Source organism: Rhea pennata, chromosome 16 (assembly GCF_028389875.1).
Source record: "Rhea pennata isolate bPtePen1 chromosome 16, bPtePen1.pri, whole genome shotgun sequence".
In the NCBI taxonomy this organism is placed as follows: domain Eukaryota; kingdom Metazoa; phylum Chordata; class Aves; order Rheiformes; family Rheidae; genus Rhea; species Rhea pennata.
The window spans coordinates 9,840,767-9,867,762 of NC_084678.1; the positions used below are offsets into that span (position 1 = coordinate 9,840,767).

The 26,996-nt window shown below is 38.5% G+C and overlaps 1 protein-coding gene across 8 annotated transcripts in view; it reads right to left on the reverse strand.

Annotated features, from left to right (window-relative positions):
• Nucleotides 1-26,753, reverse strand: part of ADNP (activity dependent neuroprotector homeobox) — a 32,626-nt gene extending 5,873 nt beyond the window's left edge. The window contains exons 1-7 of one of the 8 annotated variants that reach the window (XM_062588989.1): nt 26,483-26,753; nt 21,282-21,405; nt 16,129-16,284; nt 14,770-14,815; nt 13,330-13,636; nt 1,786-1,898; nt 259-351 (exon numbers count right to left, since the gene is read on the reverse strand). In XM_062588989.1, coding sequence (XP_062444973.1) covers nt 259-351; nt 1,786-1,898; nt 13,330-13,636; nt 14,770-14,808 — 552 coding nt within the window. In that variant the 5' untranslated portion in view covers nt 14,809-14,815; nt 16,129-16,284; nt 21,282-21,405; nt 26,483-26,753. Of the gene's footprint in view, nt 1-258; nt 352-1,785; nt 1,899-13,329; nt 13,637-14,769; nt 14,816-16,128; nt 16,288-18,367; nt 18,642-21,281; nt 21,406-23,711; nt 23,762-26,482 lie in introns of those variants that run through there. The other 7 variants (XM_062588987.1, XM_062588993.1, XM_062588991.1 and 4 more) reach the window with 7 other exon arrangements.
• Between the last annotated feature and the right edge of the window lie 243 nt (nt 26,754-26,996).

Genomic DNA, 26,996 nt, shown 5'->3' on the forward strand with positions numbered 1-26,996 from the left:
AGAAAACAGATGGACTGCTACTACACAGTTGTCAAAGGATACGTAAAGTTTCTTGAACCATCAGTACTCCAATATTTGGCAATCAATAAAGATCAATATTACTACTTTTTAAATAAAAACAGCTTTTCATTGTCACTTAAACTACAGACTGCTGATAAACTGATAAAACGACAGGAAATGCTACTGGCATATTTGAGATATACCATTTAATATGAACTATCTTCAGCATCTGATTTGTCAACATGAACTATTACCAACCTGATTTTTTGTAAGCGATGGGTCCCACAATCCTACATCTTCCCATGTAGTGTTTTTCAAATAAAAGTCATTAGGTTCAAACTGCTTAAAATCCTGGAGAAGAGAAAGATGGGAAAAGAGTACAAAGAATCAAAACCAAAGACAAACTGCTCCCTTAAGTAACTCTCATAAGCATCCACGTTCTCAAGTGCTGCTGGCAAGTAGTAGAGATCATTAATTCAAGCAAAGTTTTTAAGATGCAGTCTTTGTAGGTGGAAAATTGCAAACAACGTCACAAAACACCAGAAGAAAAATCTTCCAAAACACATCCTCCTGATTAACCCAAACCCATAATTACATACCTGCCTCCTTTTCAGAAGCAGTCATTAAAAGAGTATTATCTGGTTGCTGCTCAACATTTAACATCACAGAGGTGCTTCACTACAAAGTTTGATTAAAAAAATTTTAGACGTATTCAGATAGAGGTTTTAGAAGATTTTTGACTAAGATGTCGTCTAAGTAGTCCAATTTCGGTTAAAAAAATATGATGTACATTTCATTTAGTCTTTGGCATATATATCAGCAGCATAAGAACTCAAAAGTAGTACATCCACTGAAATGAGTGCTTAAAAGTAACGTTATCCCTATTCAAAATTTTATCCTTAAAAACTACATTTGTTCCACAAATTCTCCAAACCTGAAGGTCAGGTATCTTTTTGTTTTGGAGCATTTAACTTAAAATGCTCTTTGAAGAGCACTAATGGAAAAACACAAAGCTAGTAAGTTATAATTTGTTGGGTACTCTAAAGAGTTACAGACTGTAAAGTTGACAATATAGAAATTTCAGAGAGAAAACTCCATTTCTGGGATGACAGGTACAGAGTTTGTCTAGAGGAGAGTAGCACAGATATTCTTCCCTTCTAGGAACCAAATTCTGCAGAACAGAAGTGATTCTTCAACTTGATGACCTACTGTTCAGCACTGACAAAACTCTTCATTAAAACTTAAGAATCATCTTCTGTCCTGCAAGGACAGAGAATGACCACATCCTCTACCACACCTAGTTCATGCTGCCTTCGTAAGTGTTCTGTTAGTGAATTAATTTTTAGGAATCCAACATAGGCAAAAAACCAACCCATCTTCAATGTATGTCAAGCCAGTCATCTATAGGTTGAAGTTCATCTCATCTCCACTAAATCTTTATAAAGTGCTTGCAAGTACATGCTAACTAAAATTTTTCGTTAAATTCTACTTTGTGTAGGACTTGAAAAGCAATGCAGAGGTAGCACACATCCCTACTAGTAGTAGCTGTAGTAATGACTGAACAATAAAGCTCAAGTAGAATCCCAGAATCCTTCTCAGAGACTGATTAGAACAAAGAAATAAGGTATGAGAACAAGATACAAGGAATTCTAGAAACAGTCTTTAGAATTTACAGTAAATATTTAACATTTCATAAAACAGCTTTTAAAAAAATCAAAAAAGACCTCATAGTCCTACTAATCTTGAAGCAGTTTAACTGAAATACTTGGTAAGTGTCATACTTACTTCTATATGTTCTTTACAGTATTCCAAACCAATGTCACTAAGTATTTTTTTCACAGTTTTCCGGGCCTTTCTTAAACTGCCAAGGTTGTTGACAGGAAGTTGGAACATAGTTTCTATTGAAAAAGAAAGTAAGAGAAAAAGTTTATGTCAAATATGTTTTTGTCTCATGAAGAGCTGCATTTTGATTATTAGTAGCTTTCTCTCTCATTTTACCCACATTACTGAATACCAGCGCTGTACCATTAACTAAGAAAGCAACAGACATTTTCTGTCTGTTCTTAAATGAGGTGGGCCATGAAGCTAGATGTTGCCAAACTTTTAAAGGAACACTTAAAACGTGACATAACTATTGCAAGTCATCAGCCCCACTTGGAAATAACTTTTTAAGAATGTGTTTACATTTACATGAAATTTACCTCCTATACTGAAATACTTTAGAGTTATTTTTGTGCATTTAGATTCCAGCTGATTTGCAAATTGGTGAGTTAAGAGTCAAGGTTTGTGTCAGTCTTTCAATAATTTAACAGCATCTCTTCAGCAAGAAAGATGCTTCTTGTATTCAGCTACAGTCACCTAGAAATCTTAATCGTAGAATATTAAGATTTTATTTAATTAAGATATGCTATGATACCTTTTAATATCCTATGTTAGAGTTTTCCCCATTTTGTTTTTCATCCCTATCCTGAATAGCACAGCAACAGACTGGTTAAGCCAACTTAGATGCCATGGGAGGTCCTCAGAATAAAATACTGAAACAGGACTGTTATTTAAGAATGCCTTGGAGTGAGAAAAGTGAGGCAGGGAAATGAAATTAACAGTTTCCTCCATCTCCTAGATTTATAGTTTTAAATGACTGAATGGCTAACAAGCTACAGATACCAGGAAAGATACTGTTCAACATACATGCTTCTTTTCTTAAAATGTAGCTTGACAGCTTGCTTAGTGCTCGTCAAGGATAAAAAGCATTGGAAAAAAAAAAAACAAGAGATGGCTTAACAACTCTTACGAGTGTAGATAGGTTTTTTTCAGTTAACATGATAAACCCTTCCCTTTCAGTTCTCCACGTGTAGGTAATTAATTCCAGTTACACTCTCTGTAATTGACTGAGGCTCTCCAACTAAGAGAAAGTCTAAATTTTTAAGAGTACGTGGATTCCCAAATTCAGCTTTTATCGCTAGGACTAAGATTCCTTCCAAATGCTAACAGTAACTAGCCTTCCTATTTTTGTGTATACAGGATCTCTCCATCTTCATGCTGCTATCATTACAGTAGGTACTTGCCCAGCTACACAACCATCGGCAATGTCACTCAAACTTCTGGATGGTGCAAAATGACAGAAACATAAAAATATTTGACAAAACAAGTTATTTTGGGAGTGAGAAGAAAATGGAGCTAGAAACAAAAAGGTACGTTTTTCCTAAAGAAAAGGAGAAGCAGCTTCTTAAATAGCAAGTATCAGAGCTGCATCTTGTTACTGGACTTTCATGGTCTGTTGCATAAAAAATATCACCTCAGAGGATAAAATGCTGCATTTCTGGCCATTAATATTGCAGTGTGTCAATTCAAAAATGATGCTTTGCTTGAAAAATAAGATTTGATTCTTATCAATTAATTAATCCTTTGTAGGGCCAACACTACCTACATCAACTAAAAGTGGACAGTAGTTTAAAGCATTGATAATGCTTAAAGGAAACCTTAACACTCTCAAGCACCCAATTCCATAATGTAGAAAGATTAATGGAGGTTTACAACCATTAAATAGTTTAGTTAGAATTTTTTTTCCTTAAAGTAGAAGGGGCTTACTAAAAATTTTTCTCAGAAGTACAAAGGAAGTAGGTTGTGACTACAGTAACTGAGTGCATCTCTGATCAAAGAACAAAGCACCATCATACATACTCCGTAAAGTACATGACTTAATGTTTACAAAGTGGCCTTTCCAAGTTTCATACTCGTACAAAGGTTTAAGATAGTCACTAACAAGTTACCTACTCCCTGAGTCCCACCATTACCAGTGTTTATCTTCAGGAATAAACACTAAGAAGTTCTGCATGTAATGGTGCTAACACAGAGCACTTGGATCAATTTCACAATTTACAAATAGTGCCGCTAGCAGGGGTTGCTAAGCACCAACACCTGCAAATTCAGTGAATTCAGGAATAGCTCCCAAAAGCAGAAAGATGATCGTTAAGTGTTAAGATTTGTAGCACAATTATAAATTAGAAATTAAGAGGAAATGAGATGGGAGTTTATTTAAAGATCTACAGGAAACTTTCAGAAGTACTAAAGCTACTCTGATTATTAAATATTTTAGTACTTGTATCAACCTGGCCACTGGTTGATTACTAGAGGCAAAAGTAGTTAACAGAACAAAGAAAGTTTAGCATATCTTGTCTATAAATCTCAAAGATCTCAGAATTACTCAGTTATAGTTTCTGCAATTGATGAAGTTACTTAGAGACTTCCTGCAAAGTTACCACTGGTAGTTTTCAAAGAACATAGGCCAGAAAATAAGTATTTCAATGTTGTGTGTTAATTTCCTACAAGTAATATTTGTTGAAGAACTTAGAATAACCACAGACATCTTGATTTCTTGACATACAAAACAAAATTCAAGTACATTAATTTATATAACCATAGAGGTGTTTCAGCTAACATTCCTCTATAGTTTCAATGAAACAGAAGCAAATTTATAATTAAGTTCCTATGGGAAGTAACTGTGTTCTGAATCTTCCTTTCATTTTAGGGAAAATCAAAGCACTTTACAAATAAAAAGGATTAGCTTTCTGGCAAAACACTTTACAGGCAAAATCACTTTCATTCATCATACTGGAGATACAAACTCTAATCAAGCTACAAATAGCATTTGTACAGGCCATTTTTGCCATCTCAGAGAAGGCAGTACACTACACACTCTCTTTCCATCTGTACTTTTATAATCAGATACGTCATCTGAAATTAAAACAAACAAAAAACCCTGTTCCTAAGACATTCTCCCTCCCCGTGCAAGAGTGAATGTGATCATTCACAGAACTAGACTGATTCTTGTCAGCCTTTCAGAATACTACTCACTCCTGCCCAGTGTATATTTCTTCATCTTGATAAAGGATTGGGAAATAAGGTTTGAATCTGAGTTTCTAACTTACTGTTATTTGAAAGCTGATTTTAGCAAACCAATTATTTTTATCATAATCTGCATCCAAGCTGATGGTTGGTTCTTTTATTAAGTTTTTCTGAGTAAGTTCCATACTTATCCACATGTCCCTTTCCTCTTTCTCATCTCATTAAGATCCATTTCTCATCTCATCTAAGACCTATTTTTACAGTCATACATTGAAGAGAGGTTAATAACAACACTTTAAAGTTAAACATACATAAAATCTTGCATCTCCGTAGTGTGTATTAGGCTTTGATGAATATTTACAGATGTGCCAAGTTCTCCCCACTTTTTGCCCCGCCCTGTGGTTCCAATATGTGAGCACCTCTGGGCAGAGGCTATGTCTTGTTATTTCTACTGTAGTATACATGTTATTGGATGAAGTAAAATAAAATAATACCATTTATGACAAATTACAAGCACAGAAACAATGAGGAAGTTTTTGAAAATAGCAGTGGCTATTTACCTGACAAGCAAGAATATGTGTTGAGAAACTGCTGTATTAATAAAAATTAATACCACAGAGAGCATGTATGTATGTTTACATATTTCAGGGCAACATTACAATTAGTTTAGTTACTTCAACAAATAGAACTAAAGTCTCCTGAAGTGAAAACTATTGTTTGCAATTTTGCTTCAGTTGTAAAAACAATGGCTAATATAGTTCAAAATTTAATTCTATATTACATTAAAAACATGACTAGTTAATTGAAAATATTTAATAACCAGGCTGAGAATCAGCAATCCCCATTTTGAGGAGTGCTAGTATCAAATTACTTTGGAAGATGATAAAAACTAACAATAGGAGGAAAAAAAAGCTGTTGCCTAAGCATTTCACCTTTAACTAGTCTATTGCTTAAAACAAATGGTTTAGTAAGGCTGTGTCCTACTTGCAATTTCCAGCATTTTCTCTGATTTTTATCTTTGGTTGAAGTAATAAATGAATCTTAACATTTAAAAATGAAAAAGTAACTCTAACTTGCAGTTTCTTTCCTTAGGCTAGTCAATATGAAATAGCTTTCAAGGCTGAGCCCACTGTCACTTTTTTTTCATGACTTGATTTAAAACAGGTCTGACCTTTGTGATACTAAAACTGCATTAATAGGAAAAAAAAATACCACACATCATTAATGAAGTATGGCTAGACATACCATTCTGACACCACCATCTCTGGCAGGAGTGCATAGATTGGATTTGTGAAAGAAACATTCTGCTTTAATATTCTATTCCCTCACTTCCCAAAACAGAATCAGGAAGCATGGCTCTGAACACTAGTCAAAATAAAACAATACAGGTTTGCTTTCAAAGCACAGTGTAATCATATGCTTTGTTTAAACTCAAGAACATCCATTTATTAAAAGCTCTTGTTGCTGCAGTCCATAGACCAAGAGTGAAAAAATATGAATGTAGCAAAGTTAACCATGGCTTCACTAATTTCTCTAAAGACACTTGAATAAGCATCACTCATCATATTGCTTTGGTTCACATATCTGTGCTTTTGGTAGCTTCTTCATAACTAGCTATATGGTCAATTTTCATCAAAAATTGTATCAAGGAACATAGCTGGATGTGGCCAGGATATGAGCAAACATATTCAAGTGAATTTCAAATGCAGGGAGATAAAATCCTTGTAATTTTATCACGTGTTAATCCAAGTTCTTATTATGAACTGTAAAAACATTAGTGCACAAGAACATTCTATTTTAAAGCTTCCAACAAGCTTATATTCTCTGCAACTTCAGTATTTAACTAGGGAGAACAAGAACTCACAAATATGCAAGTCAGCTACAATTTTCAAAATAATACTTACTAACAAATAGCTTATTTCAAGGCAAAACACCACTAACCACTAAATACTTCCTCTGAATTAATACGTCCAATATACCTGGACATGCAAAATATACCATGATGTAAAACCACTAAGTGATAAAGAAAACAAGTTAGTTAGGGCTGCCTGGAAACAAGATCTTGATTGTATCTGCACCATCTTATTGCCTCTGCCCTTCCCCCCACCTCACAGGCAACTCTAAAAGACAGTATTTAAGATCTTCTATCATAACAGATCAGATATAGAATTTAATTAGATTTTCACATCTGGAAAACTGAGTCCAAAACTAGTTCCTTACAAAAATGAATTTGTAGGACACACATCATTTGAACAAGTGTGGAAACTATTTCACTTGGAGGATCAACCTTTGCAAATTCTGCTTGATAGCAGAATCCAACTTAACAAATCTTAAAAAAAAAAATTAATCGTAGTTAGTAGAAAGCCAGATACAGCTTGATATTATAAACGTCTGTGACTACAAAAATAGCTTTTACCATCTTCATTCTCTTCAACCCAGGTACCTCAAATTTTAACCGAAATACAGCATCCTGCTGGCACACCCTTGAAGTGTACACCTTAAAACAGCTAGGATTAGGAAGACCCACAAATCATTGGTTTAGCCAATGTTATTTCTGAAACAAGGTATCTTTTATCAGACCAAGAGCTGATGTTTAAGAGAAGACACCTGGAACATGTCTGTTTCACTGCCAGGGCTTCTTACAGCGCCAAACCTTAGATTCAAATAATTATTTTAACAGTAAATACTAGTAGAGATTGCAGCATTCAGTACCAGCAAAACTTGCTTGGGTTTTAATCTAGCACTGAAACTACCACTCCAGCATTCCCAACAGGGGAAGATGCCAATTACAAAGGGTCACAAATCCTCACATCTGATGCTTCTGTAAAATAACGCTGTTTTTTTTAATCCTGTTTCTTCCATTTTTCTAATGAAATGCCAAAAGTGGGCAGTCTTACATACTCTGCACTTCAGGGAAGACAAGTAAAGGACACAAGCAGCCAAGCTTCACACATCTATCAGTTACCGATCCCTGATGGATAAGTACTGCTTACCTAATATTACAGGCTCAGTACAGAATTTTCCTTTGAAAGCTACTTTCAGATCTCAGAGGGAGCTGCAATTGTTTTTAAGAAAAGGAGGAACTGAGTTATTCTGAGATTATGCCACTACTTATCTATCAATTCCACTCAACAGTCTAGCTAACGGGACACCCTGCATCTTCATGTATTCTGTTTTATTGTAACCACAGCGTAACTTTTTTTTTTAATTTTCCTGCATATTTCTACTCTATCCTATTTATTACTGCATAACAAGCCTTAGACATTTACTACGGTATAGCAGTGATTCTTTGTGAAGGAATGGTCTTCTGTACACACAATCACAAAGAAGTCAAGGTGATCACATGCATGTTCACCAAAACCTGAATATATATATATATTTATCATCCTTAAGCATCTGGAACAATGAGAGCTATCTGTTGGTCAACCACTGATTTCTAGGTTCGTAATTCAAAAACAGAATTCAGTTTGTCAACTCTCTTTCCTAATTCTAGACTTGGGTCCCACCTACAAATACATTGGTAAGTCCTTGTTCATAAACTGAAATACATAGTCTACATTGAGAAGCTGTGTGGAAAGAATTTAAGGACTGATGATGTCCTTACTAAAAATATCTAGGTAGCACCTTCAAGTGCTTAAGAAAATGAATTACTAACCAACTTAGTTCTGCGAAATTCTGAAAAATTAGATGGACTGACTTAATAACAAGATCTCTCTCATCTTTAGTGTGTTTTCACACAAAGAGATCCAACTGTACTAGTAAAAAGTAACTGTAAAATAAGCAAAATAACTGTTTAAGAAATATTTGGAATCTTCTTTTGCTCTGTATTTCAGTTCAACTTCATGCAGTCCTATTCCACTGCTACAGGTAATAGCCACTGTGCAAAGCATGAACAAAAAGTAAAGTTTCCTAGGTAGAGCACACAAAAAAAAAGGCCTGAATGAAGAATTCTCAAAATAAAAGAGCAGCATCTTGATCCAAAAGACCAGCTGGAGATAGAAAACAGTCTGCCTAGCCTGAAGTGCATTTAAAAAAAACAACTACAGAGGGAAAGGTGTGGAAGCGTTTTCAGGTCGTTAAGCCTATAGTTATTTGCTAGCTAGGTGGAGGAACAACTAACTGTTAACAGACTTAAAATAAGTCTGCAGCACTCCTAGAGAAGGTCAACTGAGTTCAGGAGTCTCGCAACAAAACTTAAAGTATGTACATGGTGCTCTGAAGCACTATTGTTGGGCTTTTAACAGGTTCTGAATTCCCAGGAAAGAAGGCCTAGGAGGAAAGAATTTCTTCTCAATTGCAGTTCTGGTGTGTATATCTTACAACCTCAAATTCAGATGCAAATTTACTAAAACAACTTCTAAAATATGAGAAGTTTGCACGAACCAGCAGTTCAGTCCACTCAACAGAAACACATCCTGAAATGAAAATGGGCAAGAACATAATATAGGCTGATTTAAATAGCAATTATGACCAAGTTTTAAGAGAGCAACTAAAACTGCAGGTCAGAAGAAGCAACAACATTGTGCCTCATTCTGTCAAAATTAAAGGCTTTTTTTTTTTTTTTTTTTTTTTTTTTTTTTTTTAAGCAAAGAGCTTGGATTCAAGGCTATAATAATAATAATAGAAAAGGGATCTCTCTAAGGCTGCTATTGCTTCACAGCAAAGAGGTTTTTCTCTCAATTCTATGAGGTTGTTAGCCACAGTCAGGGAACAAAAAACACAGTAGGAGAAAAAATCGTGCAACCCCTTGAAATACTCTCTGAAGCACTATTGTGAACAATATTCAGGAAAAAAAAAACAACCTAAGGGAACAAGAGGAAAAAAATCCATTTCTAGGAAAGATTTCTGCTTAGTTTAGCACCTTAACAGCACAAATATCCAAAATACAGAAGATCAAGACCAGTCATTTTTATGACACGACAAAAAAGTGGAAAGAAAACAGTCTAGCACACAGATTAATGACAGGATAGTCACAGAGAGTTTTAGCCAATGCCAAGTTCTTCAACATATCTTTTCTTTACAGATTTTAGCATCTAGGCTCACTTTTTCAACTCCAAATTATGTCTTCACCAACTTGTTACTCTTACTAGTACTTTAAATTCCAGATGAAAACAACTGCAGTTACTATTTTAGACATCCAGAATGTCAAATCTGACACGTCCCCCTGCTATGTTACATTTTGAGTGTTTTGTAAACCACTTTGTGTTTAATAAAACTAAATTATCCTCACTGTATAGCTTAAAGCACTTCAGCTTAGGATTCAGATTAATATAGCCACACAGTTCAGTCCTTTAAAGTTTCAGTTACCAAGGGACTGGAAACACCTGAAAAACTGATTCAAAAGGATACTGTGCAATTACTCAGAAAATTAGCTGATGTAAGTACAATACTGCATGCCTCTCCTAGAGTTCTGTATTGCAACAGTTAACATTTTCTTAGGCTATATATTCTTTTCAGTGCAAACAGTCCTCCCTCATGAGGGAAGCACTGATCTCATACACAATACGTTGTATTCACAACTCGAGAGCTATGACCTTGCGGAAAGTTATGCAAACAGGAGAGAAAGGAAAGAAGACACTGGAGGTGATGACACCAAAAAGTATTATCAGTCAGATTCTCAGAGGTAAAAAAGGAAAATAAGCAGCAGTTTCCACTTGTCTTTAAACTCAAAAACTTGTTTCTATTTTAGTGTAACTAAAAACTTAAGTCTCCATTTTTTTGTATTTAGGACCTCTGCTTGAGAACTGCCTTGCAGCCTCCTACCTTTAATATTATCAGGTAACATGTTAGCTCTGCCAACCTTACCTAGAGCAAGGAAAATGAGAATCTTCTAGTATATAGGTTCAAAACACCTCCAAGGTAACACTACTTCTCTGATTCTGGAAAAGATGCATCAGTTCTAAAAGGAAACAGCCTTTCTCTCAACTAAAATCTTCAATAATCCAAATCCTTCACATAATTTTTTAGTTTTGGTCATTATTCAAAGTGCCTAATGCACTTCTTTGATGATTGAGCTTCACTACAGTTCTAACAAGCAAAAAGCATAATAAATTACTAATGCCACAGTACTGTTTAGTAAAATTGTAGTTTTCATCCAGAAATAGCTTAGTGATCTAAAGAAATAATCTGGAGAAAAATCTTGCTGCATAGAGGAACCAGACAGCACAAGTGAACTAAACTAGTTATCTTTTTATGCATAACTGAAAACTATTATTTCCAGCAAGCACAGAATTGCAGATGAGCTAAATCTATGGCCCTAAACATTCTTCATTGAAGAATGTGTCTTCACTCAGCACAGCTTAAGAAGCATCACTGTGAAACAGCACTTCAAAAAATTGTGAAATCCCCCAAAACTATGAACAAAAACTGGTCCCTAACACATTTTATTTTTATTTAGGCATCTCAAACATGAATGCATAGGTTAAACATCCTAATGCTAAACTGGCCACTGATTTTTCCAAAGTAACTGTCCTTTGGGGGGAAATCAAGCCAATGGATTGAAGAACAATCAAAACACCCACAACGCATATGATGTCAACACAAGTAGTAACTTCCCAGTCCTTCCTCTAATACCATTATATGGCTATTCCATTTACTTCCCTTGGGAATTTTATGAACACAGTTCCAAGTTCCTTTGCTAAGTTCAAAGAGCTGAGAAGAGATCAGTTTGAATGCACAATCATAAAAGACAACTACAAGACAAAAACTTCTTAGCAAGTGACTGAAAATTAGAGAAAAAAAGAAGTGACAGAGTAAAGACAGACTCCTGAAAGCAAGTATATTTTTTCTTGATATGTATTTATCAAGTCACAGTGATACTCTATTTTACAAGCTAATGGTTCCCAGGGTTGTAACGAAATCCTTATACTGACAAGAACACAGGGATGGAAAGCTGGTAACTCATTTAATAAAAGCATTCTTCCTTCACAGTACAATACATAAAGTTACTTCAAATAAGCAACATTTACCCTTCGCCCTTGCCTCTAAAAATTTCAGTCTTTTTTTTTTTTTTTTTTTTTTTTTTTTTTGGGGGGGGGGGGAATTATTTGGAACAATCAGCACTGGAAAAACATGCTTTATGCACATGCCATAGGCTGAACATTTTGCTTTTGCAGAATAATAAAAAAAAAATCAGAAATACCCAGCCACATAGGAGCTAGTAGTCTTATATACAACGCTATTTGTTATTGTGGCTATGCTCTTCCAGGTTGCTTCATCCCAACTGATTACTCAAAACAGGAATGCCAAACCACCTTTGTGGAGTTAAAAATTTAGTGTAGTTCTTTAGTCCTAAATGAAATGTTAAATACAGAAAAATAAAAAGATGAAGACAATTGAATCAGTTTCTGATTTCCAGATACCAAAGTCTACTACTGTCTAGAAGAGGTTTACTACTGTTTAGAAGAGGCACTATTTCACCATGATTAAGTGTGACAATCCCTTCCTCCAATGTTTATTGCAAATACCCTGCAGGCAAAGAAGCTCAATCTTCAAGAACAAGGGCTGCAACATCCCAGCTGTAAAGATTGGAGCAAACTGCCATCCTGTTTGACAGGGGCACCATCCTTTTTACTCCAAGGGCTCCAATTTCTAAATTGGTTTAGATTTCCAGCTGATGAAAGTCTGAGTACTCCAAAGAACTAGACTGTTGCCCAGTATAAATCTCTTGCCAGTTCATAAGCCTACAGCTCAGGTTTTATGGCTGTTGCAAAACATTTTGTAACTCCAGATAAAAGAAGTCCTATATAAAATTTAATAAAAATGCAGTTTTAAAATGGGTCTATCTACTTTTATGTAAACATCTCCTGTTTGTCAATTTTACAGATTTTTTGAAATCTAACCACACTGAAAAACACATTTCTTGAACTGAGTAATTCTTAAAGCACTCTGAAATTAACACTTCTATATAAAACTTCTCTTGGAATAAAAACTGGGGATGCAATATGACAATCTCTTGGGCACATTATGAAGAAATTCACTGTTTTACCTTTTCCCATAAACACATTTGGTTGACCCTTTCCTTCCTAATGCTGTCATTTATTCATATTATAAAGACAGAGAAAATCTGAACTTCTTGGTGAACTGACACACAGTATTGCCAACGACATTGTTCAAGAAAGTATTAGGTGTGAGCATGTGTGCAAAACAGACAATTTTAAGAGCAATGTGTAAACCCAGCCTTTGCTATCCCATTGTGACTTTGAGTCTGTATGCATTTATATTCAGATTGATCTTGTAAGTGCATAATTAGCTCTGCAAGAACTGTAATTCATGAAAGCCCATTTCTTATACATTTGTAATTAAATGACACACATTTTCTGTTATTTCTGCACACGCTTATAAAAATAGAACTGTTCTTACTCTATCCTTTTCCCTCTCCCCCTCATCATCCCTCTGCTGCTTGAAAAGGTCCATCCTTTGGTCGTTCTTTTCCCCTCTCCTCCTCATCCTTTCTTTGCTGGTTCTTGGCGTCTTGGTCCTTACCTCGCTCATTTTCCCTCTTCTCATCTTCCCTGCGCCAATTCATAGCGTCCACATTCCTTCGTCGTTCTCTCTCATCCTGTCTCCACCGCTTCTTGATATCTTTGTCCTTAACTTGCTCATTTTCTCTCCTCTTCTCATCATCCCTGTGCCATTTTATTGTTTCTGTATTTCTCTGCGGCTCCACGCTTCTTTTGAGATAGTCTTGTCGCCTCCTCCTCTTTTTTAACATATCCCTTTCCCTGGCACGAGCCTGCTTTTCTTTCTGGGAAAGAAAAGCTTTACGGGGCATCATGAGCTGCTTCTGTACCTGTAATAATATTGTATTCCATGGAATAACATACTATACATGCACTCAGTCAGGCACCAACATCTCATTTGGAGCTCAACACTTCAAATACTAAGCCAAGATAATTTGCTGCTGCTTCTCTTTCCTTCATAACCCTCTGCTAGCTCTGCATTAGATAATGACAGGCAAGTTAGTACATTCAACTCTCTGCTCAACACCTAACTGGCACCTCAGCAGTCAGCGCACATCCAACATTCAAAAGTCAACCTCCTAAAATCCCAGGCCTTAGCAATATGATTTCTTTCCCCTCCCCCTTACAACTTCTCCCACAGACAATTTTAGCAGCCGCTTGGCACTGCTAGGTCCAATTGAAAGAACAGGCTGACAGGAGAGAGTTGTGAAGGAAACAGTTGTGTTCAAATCCTAGTTTCTTCTCTTACTGAAGATCTGTATTTACTCATTTTTTTTCTTTGAATTTTCACACCTCCATCTCTAGCAAATTTGGATGCAACGGGCCAACTTTTTTCAGAGGTGGGGGAGGGGAGTACGAAACAAGCCACAATCTGAAAAATTGTATAAACTTTGTTTCTTCAGGAAACCAGGCCAAAACATTTAACTGCAGTTAATGAAGTAAGTCATGACTCATCTACTCCAACTTTCTCTGTTATGTCTTGCAATATTCACAAGAACAAAGGAAAAAAAATGACTATTTACTGGGAGCTTCTGCCCACAGCAATCCAGATTTTTTTTTTTTTTTAAGACATTTCAATTAAGTCTGCCTTTTAACAAATTGTTTTACTTTTGGTCATTTCTCTTTAGTAACCAATGCATTCACATCTTTAAACTTATCATGGTTAATACCTGCGTTTCCAGAATAATGGAAAACAAAGCAGACCACAGACAAAATTTATGCTATTACTAATATTTGAATACTCTTCTGTACACATTGAGCAAAGTTTCAGAAGTATGCTGAACTGTAGTTGTGGCCCAGGGTGGTTTTTTTTTTTTTTTTTGAGTTTTTGTTTAGAAGACAGTTTTGCAGATGTCTAATCAAAATGAAAACTGCAGAAAGGACAAAATTACTAGATTAGAATAGGATACTTAAATAAAGCCTAAAACAAAATGAAACAAATGTACTTTTAAAATTTAGCTACCTTATGGAAAGCACTTGTTCCCAGCATGCAATACTCCATCTTTTTCCTACAGAAAAAGCAATGTTTCAAACCCTTATTCTAAAAACCTGCTTTTTCCTGCATAATATATCCCTCCCCTTTGACTTAAGCCCACTGCTCTAGTCCATCGCCTTTTTAGGTATGTCTTATGATCACACATTTTTCATTCTAGTAATTCAAAACCAAATTTCTTAATATTCATGGTAACACTAAAAGGGAAAGTCTACAATGAAGTGAAACAGCATAATCATATAAAAATGCATGCAGTTTGGTAACAGGTTAGTGCATAAAATTCAGATTCTGCTAAAAATAACAAAGTACAAAATATCTCTCTGCTTGTCAGCTTGTTTAGAAATACTAAGTATTTCTCAGTAACAGCTATCACTGATATTAGCAAGCAATGAAAATTCGAGATCAATATTATCAGTGCAACTCAAGACACTGCAAATCTTTAAGATAATTTAATTTCTCTACTGGCTGTATGCCAATACTATATTACTGTTGTTTACTGTATCAAACAACTTATTAACTTTTAAACATACATCATCTTTACAATTTTACTGGTAATCTGTTCTTGCTCCATTAACAATATTATGAATAAAATTTAATTAAATCATATATTCCATGCAAATGATTCTTTTCTAAGGCAAGTACTGACATTTAAAATTTGTCTTTTTTTAGAATCCTTTTGGGAAATAATTGTTGTATTTTCTTTCATTTGTGTTTTTTTTTTCTTTTGGCTTTTTTGTTTAACTACAGTATTCCTCCCTCCCCTCCATTAGAGGTATTCCAGCCCACTTTGACAGACCAATTTATATACAAATGATAGAAAATATCTCAATAAAAACATTTTAGTTAAACTTCTAAAATTAAACATTTAAATTGTGATTCAAATTAGAAATTTCAAATTCCAAGGAATAACACTTAAAGGGACATCCAACTTAAATAACCTTTTTTTCTTCTAACTTTCTTATTACAAGCCACAACTTCTTTCCAGGTTATTTCAACATGAGGCAGTGCTTCAGGCAGTCTTACCATTTCTCCTGTAGTCAAAATTATCTTTCACTTTTGCCTCTGTTGGTCTTAATAAACCAAAAGAGAGTGGAAAAAATTGAAATCACATAACTAATTACAATCTAGTGAAGCTGCAAGGGAGATCTGAAGCTCAATGTCTCCCTCATCCCCAATTTTTCTAAGTTCAAGTTGGTGTTCCTTTAAATGCCATGTGTAAATGTCAAAAGTAAACAGAACTATGCTTTCAACTACTTTTTTGCCCATACTTCACCAAGTGAAAATCTTAACTCTTCCCATTCTATTCAGTATATATTATGAGGCATTTACCTCCAAAATTAATGGTGCTTGGGCGTCTCAGACTCATTGGACAAGTTTCATGCAAAAGCCTCCAAAAATAATTCTCCTTCCAGAACGCCCACCTCAGCGATTATATTACACCTACTGTGTGAGGCCAAAGCCCGGACATAGAAGAAGGATCATATCCTGCTGTACAAAACAAAGTGTTAAAGACAAGAGATAAGAAATGTAATAAGGGCAATCTTACATTTATAAAGTACGTTTCATTGTGAAGGACTACAAAGCTCATTATAAACCACATATACGGTACCTTTACTGACTCGGAGCTACTGTGACGTGTAATCCAGCAAAATTAACAGTGCTGCAGAAACTTAGCAAGTTTATGGTTTAAACAGATTCCTCTAGATGATGCTGCCTGAGGCATACTGATACTCAAGCCAAAAATCCCGCAGGATACCAAGACAAGTGCTCCTACTCATATTTCATAGAATCTTTTGACATAAATGGTTAGGGCCTCAGTTCACATCTCATCTGATTTACTAGTACCTGCAGCACAGCTGTAGCCCAGCTGCACTCTGTATAGGTGAAGTACACTCTATCAACAGCACTTCCTTGCACAGGTAATTTTTTCCTAGAAGGTTCATGTACAAACACAGTCCCACCTTAAATTACAAGACTGTGGGAGATCAAACAGGTCACATGGCTGTCAGCCACAACCCTAAGGAAATTGATTCATTTGGGAAGTATTCGGATGAAAGTTTTCAGTTATGTAGCAGCTAGTAGGAAGATCTGAAATAAACTGCTGGGGGTAATGGCACATAAATTATTGTTTCTAGAGGAAGATGCCCGATACCTCTTCAATTCCCATCATCCACGGATGGAAATTCAGTTTTGGACAGATTGGAAACACAAAACAACTTCAGCACCATGAAGTCAGGAACAACCAAATCTAAAGTTTATAAAAGCAATGTTTGAGTCATTTATTATTAGTTTTCCAAATAATAGATATTTTTAGTTTAAAATTGTTAAGATTTTTCTCAATAGATCATTCAGACTGAGAGCATCCACAGCTTGAAGTACAGATGATTTTTCTTTAGCAAGTATGGCTTTAACAGATAATACTAAAATGTTTTAAGAAATTTAAAAAGCTAATATTCCTTAAAAAAAATCACATTCTGAGGCAAAAATGAGCACTGCACATGTTTTAACAAGACCACTGGTCATATCTTCAAGTACATAAGAATGATGTGTTACCTTATGTTAGAAAAATGTTTGCAGGAACCCTTCATAATGGATTATCTCCCAGATAGGAAGGAAAACACATCCCTCTAGCTCTGTCAAGTCCAAATTATCCCTCTCCCACTAAACCCTCACTGCAGAGAGCACACTTCTAGATGATGACCGAACTCACTTGATAACAAGTTAGTGACAATTAGGGCACACTGAAGATATGAATATTGAGCACAAGGAAGTACTTTATCGCATTCTGGGCCTCCCAAAGACTGAATATGTTATCCTGGCATTGTGTTACAGAACAGGATCACTCAGCTTCTGGCATTTTTCTGACTTTGTATAATCCAAAAGTTTTTTCTTAATGTTCATTTTGCTAGTATTTTAAGTTAAAGTTCTTGGCTTACATATAAAAGTGCAACATAATAACCTGCATCAGAGATGACAGCAGCTGCATGTTCCTCAGCTCAATGAAGTAACATTGTTTTTTACTTAAGACTCCCTGTTCTAACTGCATTTAAAGTAAGTTCTGCTTCTAATGACTTGCCAGGTTAATTGTGTTCAGTAGTGTGCTCTAAAATGTCAGCCGTGAAAGTAGATTTGCATAGAAGTCTGTTCATACAACAGGAGTGAGGTTTTTAAAAACCATAAGAAAAAAAAAAAGAAACCCCTATGGTTCCCACAGCATTAGAAATTACATCCTCTCTCACATAAGGAGATAAAATGATACTATATAATACTTTATATTCACAAGAGGAAACTAGCAGCCTACCCCTGTGTGGGACTCTGGGACCTGAAAATTCCAAGACACTTGCGCAAGGAAGAGTGATAGTCAGGGAGCAGAAAAATGGCACAAGGGAGAGTAAGTAGATCAAAAATAATAGGAGCAGAAACATCAGGGAGACGCAGCCAGAACAGAGAAGTTGGGAGAACCAAAAATTGACAAAAATCTCCTGAGATAGTAAGAACTGCACCTGAATCTCTCCCCGCCCTACACTGACTGAATAGTTTACTCCTGGCACAACTAGCACGGGCTTACATCAAGCGTTTTCTCTTTCTTCTGTTTGTCTCTGCTCCATATTCAAGCATTTCTGGCCTAATTTTCAGAGGGGCTGTGCACCCACATCTCCTGTGAAAGTAATGAGATTTACAGTTACACAGCACATCTGAACTGTCAGAAAACTAATGCTTCCTTTTTTTAAAGTCTGCTATAATCCTATGATGGAGGCTGTAACAGCACGCACACTATTCTCATGGCGACATTTTAAACGCAGAGCACCTTCTCATCATCATCAGCCCGAGCACCTGCAACACTAAGCATCTGCCCATGTAACATCACAGTCTTAAGCTAACTTATGCCCAAGCACATTTAACTCCAACTAGATAATTCTGTGTGCATAGCTGCCATGCTGGATGCAGCACTTAAGGAGACATGTAAGGTGGTGGCACATCATTGAGCACAAGTCCCAGGCCTGATGGTCCTTTAACTTGTAACTATATTCAGAGCAGAACTAGGCACTTTAGAAAGATATAAACTGAAACCCCAAAATCAAGTCGTCTAAAACCAAAATCTGACATTAGTTTTAGAACTAAGATAACTGGAACTGAAGGAAATTCATAAATGTTTTTCAGCATCTGGCCAATCCATTTTATGACTTTTACAGCATTATGTACATAATGGCCCTCAACTCCCCTCTCTCAGAGAAACTCTCAGAAAAGTCTCTTCATCAAAAAAGATTTTAAAAAGAGGACTTAAAAATCACTTTGAAGATAAGTCAGCTATCTTAAAAACTTGTGCGTCGAACAAACAAAAAAAGGAGGACAGTTCACCCTGCCTTCCTGGACATTAGTAGGCTGTCCTTTTTTTGACTTTTATACTATGTAAATATTCCTTTGGGGGCAGGGAGATGTTAAGTTCATCTAAAATCTGGTACTAAAAAAAACCCACCTAAGAAAATCACTTTGCAGGGAAGTTAACAGAAAAGTTAATATGCACATACACACAGCAACAGTAATCTTCAGCAAGGGTTTATGAAATTCTCTGTTTTATCTCAGATTTTTTTGGGGGAGTTTACTCTCTAGCTTCAACCTGGTGACTTTAAGAGCTCCAACGTCCCGTCACAGAGGAAGGACAACAGTGGAAGACAACCAGGGTTCCAGTGAGAGGAATCAGTAAGGCTGATCTTACTTTCCATTCATTTTTTTTAAAGGTTAAAAAAATACCTTCTGCAGTTCACCAGACTGGGATCTCCTAAGTCTTTCACATACTACTTATTCTTGCTTGATTTCTGGAATTTTCCACTGGTGCCAGAAGCTCCATCTGGTGGGTGTGTATACTAACTGCATAACTGTAAGAGAATTAACTATTTCGATATCAACTTTTGCAAAGAAGTGCAAGTTTTATGCACTGCATAGTCTTTATGCCCTAATATCAAACACAAGATGGACAAATTTTGATTGCTCTGGGAACCATAACTCCTAATTTCTTGGTGAATAATCTGCTGTTTTACACACTACTGGGACTTTGTCGTGTTTTCTATACATTTTATTTGACCATATGGACTGAAACATGGGGGGAACAAGGATTACTTAACTGAATTTGAATGTTTCATAAAGAAGGGGTTTTGGACACACATGATAAAAATCACAGCAAATCTGGCAATCAATAATGCATTCTGAAATGCAGTTTTAAATTATCTCCATTCTCTAGAACATGCTATACTTCAGTGCATAGGAATTTTTAAATTAGGGACATCAGCAGCTCCAAAAGTAGGCTTTCACATCTACTGCTATCTTAGTATCTTTTGTGACTGTTCAAGATCTCCAAAGATAAATATTTATATGCATCTATATATGTACAGTGAAATCAATATGTAATATACATACTCAGTATGATAGTCTTGCTTGCTTAGGGCCATTACTTAAAGCCTTTTGTTTGAAATGTAATAAAGTCTGCCCATCTTACTGAAATTTGAAATCAAGATCACAGATCACTGAAGCACAAAGCATATGATTTGCTTACACCATGATATCCACACTTCAGTGATCAGGAAAGAAGGCTGCATGAAAACACTTTACTATTTCCAAAGCAATCCTCATCTGGATTGTAGCTAAAAACGAACAATTCCAGAATAAAAATTATTTTGGAAATATAAGCATACTTCTTGATTCACAGTTACTGTTTAAATTGAACCAAGAGTCATCTTGAAATTTTCAATCCAAAAATTTCATAAAAACAGTAGTACAGAGTCTCTATAAAATGTGCAAGAACAAAGCATATAATCAATACACATGTAATTTATGACTGGATTACACTGATTGTGAAACTGCAATCAAAGACTTGACTGCAAGCAAAAATGATAGTCCTATCTTCTCCCATTCATGTTTTCGCAATACCACCAACTGTGTCCACAATAGCACTTGTGCAGCAGCCAGAGTAGAGAACTGATCCAACAGAAAACAAGACTTTTTCAGATACAGCAGTTCCTACACCCATCCAGGCAGAAGTGCTAGGACTGGTACAAGTAAGGTGGCAAGTAAAGTGGGGCTTGTATCACCACTTTCAGTGGAAGCATGAACATGGACAAACCACTTGTGAAACTTCATCATTAGTGTGTCCTAACCAGTAAAATGCATTGCTTGCATGCTGTTAAAGTAGCAGAACAAATCAACAAAACAAAAGAGCATACAAATGCTTTTACAAGCTCATCCAAAACTCTGCCAATACTCATTTTCTCAGATAGCAGACATATTAGATGTTGAAGTGATCCCGCCAACTGGCTAGCACCTAAGTATTTAAAATGTAAAAATAGCTTGTGAAGTAGGCTGATTCTGCTTGTTTTTCTTTTGCACTACCTCTTCACATACCCTATGCACAGATGCTAGCATTAAATGATCGGGTAAAGTCTGTGAACATGAGCTTAAAATCAGTCTTACCACTCCACATTTCTTACCTCTTTCCCTTTCTGTCTAAGCATAGTTCCCAAGTGTTCCAAGTCCCTGACTACATTCCAGCGTTAATCCACCTCAGCTACTGCTGTCTTCGGACTGACTCAGGAACCTTCGATATTCAAAAGGCTTCATAACAGCAGCAGCAGGAATGGAGGGGAAAAAAAAAAAGAATCACAAACTTATGTTTCACTTAGAAAAACACATTTTAAGACAAACATTTTGCCTACTTAGATTTTAAGAAACATTTTGCCCCCCTTACTGTTGCTGCTATGAATCTGCATCAGTAACAACTTTTTTAGCCAAGCTGCAGCATGAGCAAGGAACAGATCCAAAGCCACATCAGAAAGCAGTACTCAGAAGAGGCAGGAAAGGGTAAAAGAAAGAATGTTGAAAGCTGAACCCTGAAGGAGGGAAGCATGGTTGGGTGATGGGGAGTGGGGAAGAAACACCAATCAAACACGGAAGCTAGGCTTGAGAGCATGCCCTTTCCTACTTTTAAATGACTGGATGAGCTAAAGGCCCTACTCCAGAGTATTACCTCAGTGGAAAAACTGTTTGCACAATTATGTGACTTCTATTTCTTGTAAAGTATTTTAGATACTACTTGAGAAGTACATTTTAAATGAAATAGTTTGCCACCTGAGCTAGACAGCCAAGAACTTGCAGGTCTGATCTGTTCACAGAGATAATTACACAGGTTTAGGACTCAACAGCCAGTATCAGTTTTCATCCAAACCATCTTTAATGCCAAGTTTTTTAAAATAAGGATATAAATGGTGGTAACTGAATGTGACTCACTGCAGGAAAAAAAATGATATTTATTCTACTCTTATTCAAAACCATCAACCATCATTAACATTGAAAAGTACTAATGTGAAATAAGACAAATAAGATACTAAATTTGAGCCTCATATTTACCTTCAACATTAGCTCTGAACAATATAGTTTTTTTTTCTTCTTTGAGGTATGTTGCCCTCAAGTAGATAAGAATTTCATCCCCTCTGAAAAACGTCTTCTTTATTCAGATCTAGAACACTTATTATGTTATGCTAGATCTAAAGTAAGTCTTGAAAGCTTAAAATGAACAAGTCAAATTGGCCATCCTGACTAGGAAAGAAAGTGCATTTCCCCAAAACATGTCAAGTCAGTCAAAACAAACCTACCACACCTACAGGAAGTATTATTATTTAACTCTATTAACATAAGCAGAATATTTTTCTTCCAATGCATATACACTTATTTACATTAAATTATCTTTACAGCAATACACTTCATTTTCATCTTTGCAACTTATACTATTATGAGAATATATATACTTGTATCAACATACTTATAAGAACTACCTCCACATTAATGATTAACAATTATGTTAATCATTGCAATTAACAATTGTACATCATAACAATTAACAATTATGTTAATACATATCGCATCTGATATAGCAAAAAAATCTGCTCATAGAGCAGATCTTAATTTAACATAATCAAAACCAATCTAATGCCTGTTTAGATGCACTCCGACACGGTCAGCTGTTACTCCTTTAAATAAGCAGGTTACGTGTGTCTCAAAACTCCCCAACAAAACATAGCATTATTTAAATACAACTTCTGCTGAACTAATAATCGAAAAAAATACCACTTCTTTGCCATTCCAGATAAAGCAAATCAAGTGCTACCTGTGGACCACACCAATCAGTTGAATAGTTTCAGTCAAATAGCTATTCAATGTCTTTCTCTTTTAGTACTGAAGTCCTGGAGACTTTAGGCTATGATCATTCTCATCATACCTAATACTGTTTTGTCCATCCCCGATGTATAAATTTAGTCTTCCTCAACCTAACTTCAAGTACTGAAACAGAGATAACTTCCTATTTCTGAAAAAAAAAAAAGATTGATACATTCCCTGCCTAGCTACTAAATCTTATTTACAGCCTCCCCAAAACAACTGCAGTAACACATGAGCCAGTGCTTTTCTTTTTTCCCAGTAAATCATTTATTCCAATTTTGTTCTTCACATAAAGCTTCAAATCAGCTGCTATCTTAATAAAAAGTTGTAAAATACACATTTTGGACTGTATGAATTTTGACTACCAATATGGTTCTTATATGGTTATGTATTCCAGAAATGCTGCTTTAAAACGTTAATACTTGTTTTATTTATGTACAATTATTATGGCGTACTAAAGCTACGTTGGGAATAATTATCTATTCACACTACTATCTGTCAAAAGCACAACTTACCTTTCGCAGAGAATTTGTACTTGCATTCATCGAGAAATTCATTTGGCATTCCCTTCTAATTTAAGGGTCAATTCAGAAACTGTAGAGTTCAGTTTATTAAGTACCTAACAAATGATACTTTGCACTACCACCAAATTATTTCCGCGCTTAATTAAAATGCTGTTGTAATATACCACTGTAAGTGACACATACCAATTCTGAAAATGCTAATGGGCATCTTCTGACAACTGGTAACTTCTATCCTACATATACAGAAAAAAAATTAAGTTATTGATCTCATCCTGAAGAGCATACAGTCTTTCTCTACATTTTGTTTATGTAGCTAGTGCTTAACACTGTAATGAACACACTTTGTGAAACAGTCAAGAAGTTCCTCTCTTGGAAGGTTTTTCATTCCTAAGCATACTGAGCAGCGGACACTGCTCACAACTTCTCTGTTACCTACAAGCAAACGCAATCACCTTTTACCTTCCCCATCTCTTGCATACCCAAATGACATCTCCCTTGTAAAACTTAACAAAAATGATCTCACAAGCTCTTAATGACTATTAAACTTTAACAGCTCCATACAATTTACTTTCAAGCATAAATGGCAGCACCCTTAATGAGATGTTTTCTATAAACCTCTCTCATGAGCCATCACCTCAAGTTAAAATAACTGCATTAAAAAAGAGCATTAAAAATGTAGCAATTTGCAAACATCTGAGTTGTCCCAATTTTTATTAGATACCAAAAAGTTAAAAAAAAAAAAAAAAGAAATTAAGAACAAATAATTTTAGTAAAGGGCAGTTTACTGTTTAAAACAAGTACAAAGAAATAAACTTATTTTTGGAGCATAGCAAGTTATTAGGACAACTCTTTGACTTAAGTGTTTACTGTAAGCATCTTCAGCAAAGATGTAACCACCATGTATTACAACAAGTCAACCTCATGTGCAATTTTTACTAGCAAGAGTATGCTTTTCCTCTGTCCTTTTTTTTTAATGCTTTAAGATTTTCACAACTATCACATTTGATGTAGAGCTGCTGATATCAAATTACTGCCCAACATTTATAAACGCACATCTGGAAAGGAACTAAGCATTGATTGTGCTGGTTTTGTTATTAAAAGAAAAAAAATGATTCTTTAAAGGAATGACCCATCTTTCTCACCTGGAAGGACGGTAACTGTGACAAAGCTTTGTAACCCCTGCAATTGTTACAGTTACCAACCTCCCCAAGTGAAAGTTTTTCCAAATAGTTCAGTTGAGGTCCTGAAAAAGGAAACTGAATGCTGGTAGCCTGCATGACAGAAAATGCTACTCAGTAGCCACACTAGTATTAGCCCATACTGTGTTCACAGGTAGGAATCACGCATCTCCATCATCTCAAACGCATGTTTTCCTCCAAGTAAAAGCATGAAATAACAGTAAAAGAGTAAGAGCATAGCTAGTAAAAACAACCTGGAAAAGTAATGGTTATTTTTTTTTTCTAAAAAGAATCAAGACTTCTTTCACACCTATCAAATGGTTTACATACATCCAGTACACGAAGTGTATCCAAATGTCAAAGTGTCCAGTTACCCAGGGTCTTGCCTACCGCCACAGACAAAGCATTCAATGCTTTAGTAATGCCTCACACCACTGAAGTTTCTACTGCTGCCGCCATGCACTCAGAGTGTGTAAAAAGCCATGCAAGTTTATAAAGCAAGCGGCACCTCAAGCCACCGGCAAGTTTCCAAACAATAACTAATGCCCGCCGCGGAGCTCCGCGTACGAGCCTCGTAAAAGCGTCAGACACCCTCCATGTGCTCCAGCTCCCGCACTCGCCCCGCGCAACCAGCGCGAGCTCCGCGCGCGCGCATCCTGCCCAGCCCCCGGCGCGGAGCAGAGCGGGGCGGCAGGGAGCCCGGGTCGGGTGCCAAGAGCGCGCTCCGGCCGCCGACACCCCCACCCGCCACCAAAATAAATAAATAAATAAAAAGGGGGGGGGGGGTAGAAGCGCGCGAGGGAGGCAGGACCCGCGGCGGCGGCAGACGGCGCTGCGCGCCCGCGCCGCCCGGCCCCGCGCTGCCGCCCTTCCCCCGCCGCAGCCCGGCGCGCGCGGGGCGCCCCCTGCCGCCGCCAGCGCTCACCTCCGCGCCGCCGGCCTGGCTGCGCTGCATTTTGGGTGGGGGCTGGTATTTTTCTTCCACGGCCATAAACCGGGAGCAACAATACGGATTTACCCGGGGGGGGGGGGTTACAAACGAGAAGGCTGAGGGGGGTGTGTGCGGGGGGTGGGGGGCTCGGCATCACCTGCACCGCGGGTCTCGCCCTCCCCGGGCTGCAGCCCCGCTCCGAGCGCTACGCGGAGGGGGTGCACGGCTGGGGGGCAGCTCAGAGCCGCCTCCGGGGCGCGACTGCGCCCGCCTTTGTCTGCGGCGCGGGTGTCAGGAGCTAGAGCCCGAGGAGCGGGAGGGAGGGACGGGTGAGTCAACGCCACTCCATGCCGGCGCCGGCGCCGCGCTCGGGATCGCGCCTCTTCCAGCGGGCACGGCCGCGGGGGCAGGCGGGCCGGCTGCTCCCCATTCATCGCCCCGCGGCAGCGCCGCTCTCCGACCTCGCTCCGGCGCCAACGCTGCCCCCGGGCGCCGTCGCCCGGCTGGCGGCCCGCGCCGCCGCTCGCCCCGTCCTCCCGCGCACCGGGCACGGAGCGGGCGGGTACCGCCGCTCCCGGGACACGTCCACGCGTGGTCCCCCCCCCCCCGAGCGGGCGGCGGCCGCGGGCCCGGGCAGCAGGCAGGCAAGCCGGCAGCGCAGCGCTGCCCGCGGCCGCTCCCGGCGGGCTGGAGCGGAGCCGGCCTCCGCGGGGCAGCCGAGCCTCCCCCACGCGCGGCCGCGGCGAGGGGTGGGGTGGGGGCCGCCGGCTGCGGCGGGCAGGGCGCGGGGCGGGCGGGGGGCTCCGGGCGGCGGCGGCGGACCGCGGGCTCGCGCACACACCTACCTGACCAGGGCTCTCCTCAGCCGCGAGGGCGGGCGCGCCCCCGGCACCGCCGGCGGGGGGTGGGGGTGCGCCGAGCTGCCTCCCTGGCGCCGCCCGGGTCCCTGGGCGGGCGGGCGGAGCGGAGCCGGCGGCGGCGGCGCGGGGGAGACAAAGGGGGCTGGATGGCGGGGGAAGGGGGGGGCGAGTGTGCGGGGGGCGGCCTATGGCGAGCGGGTCCCGGGGGCGGGGGGCGGCGGCGGCGCTGGGCGCAGTCCCCGGGGCGGGGGGGCGCGGGGCTCCGGGAGGGGGGGGGGGGGGGGCTCCCTGGGCGCCCTGCAGACAATACAGCCGGGTCCCTCCTGCCCAGAACCTGCCCTGGCCAAGATGGCGGCCGAGAAAGAGCGGAAGTGACGCGAGACTCTCATTAGCATACGGGACTTATTGTCCGGCGGGAGGGGAGGGGGCCGCGCCCCGGGGGGGAGGGGGCCCCAGCCCCGGTGGGTTCCCGCCGACCCGGCCCCCATCCCGCTCGGCG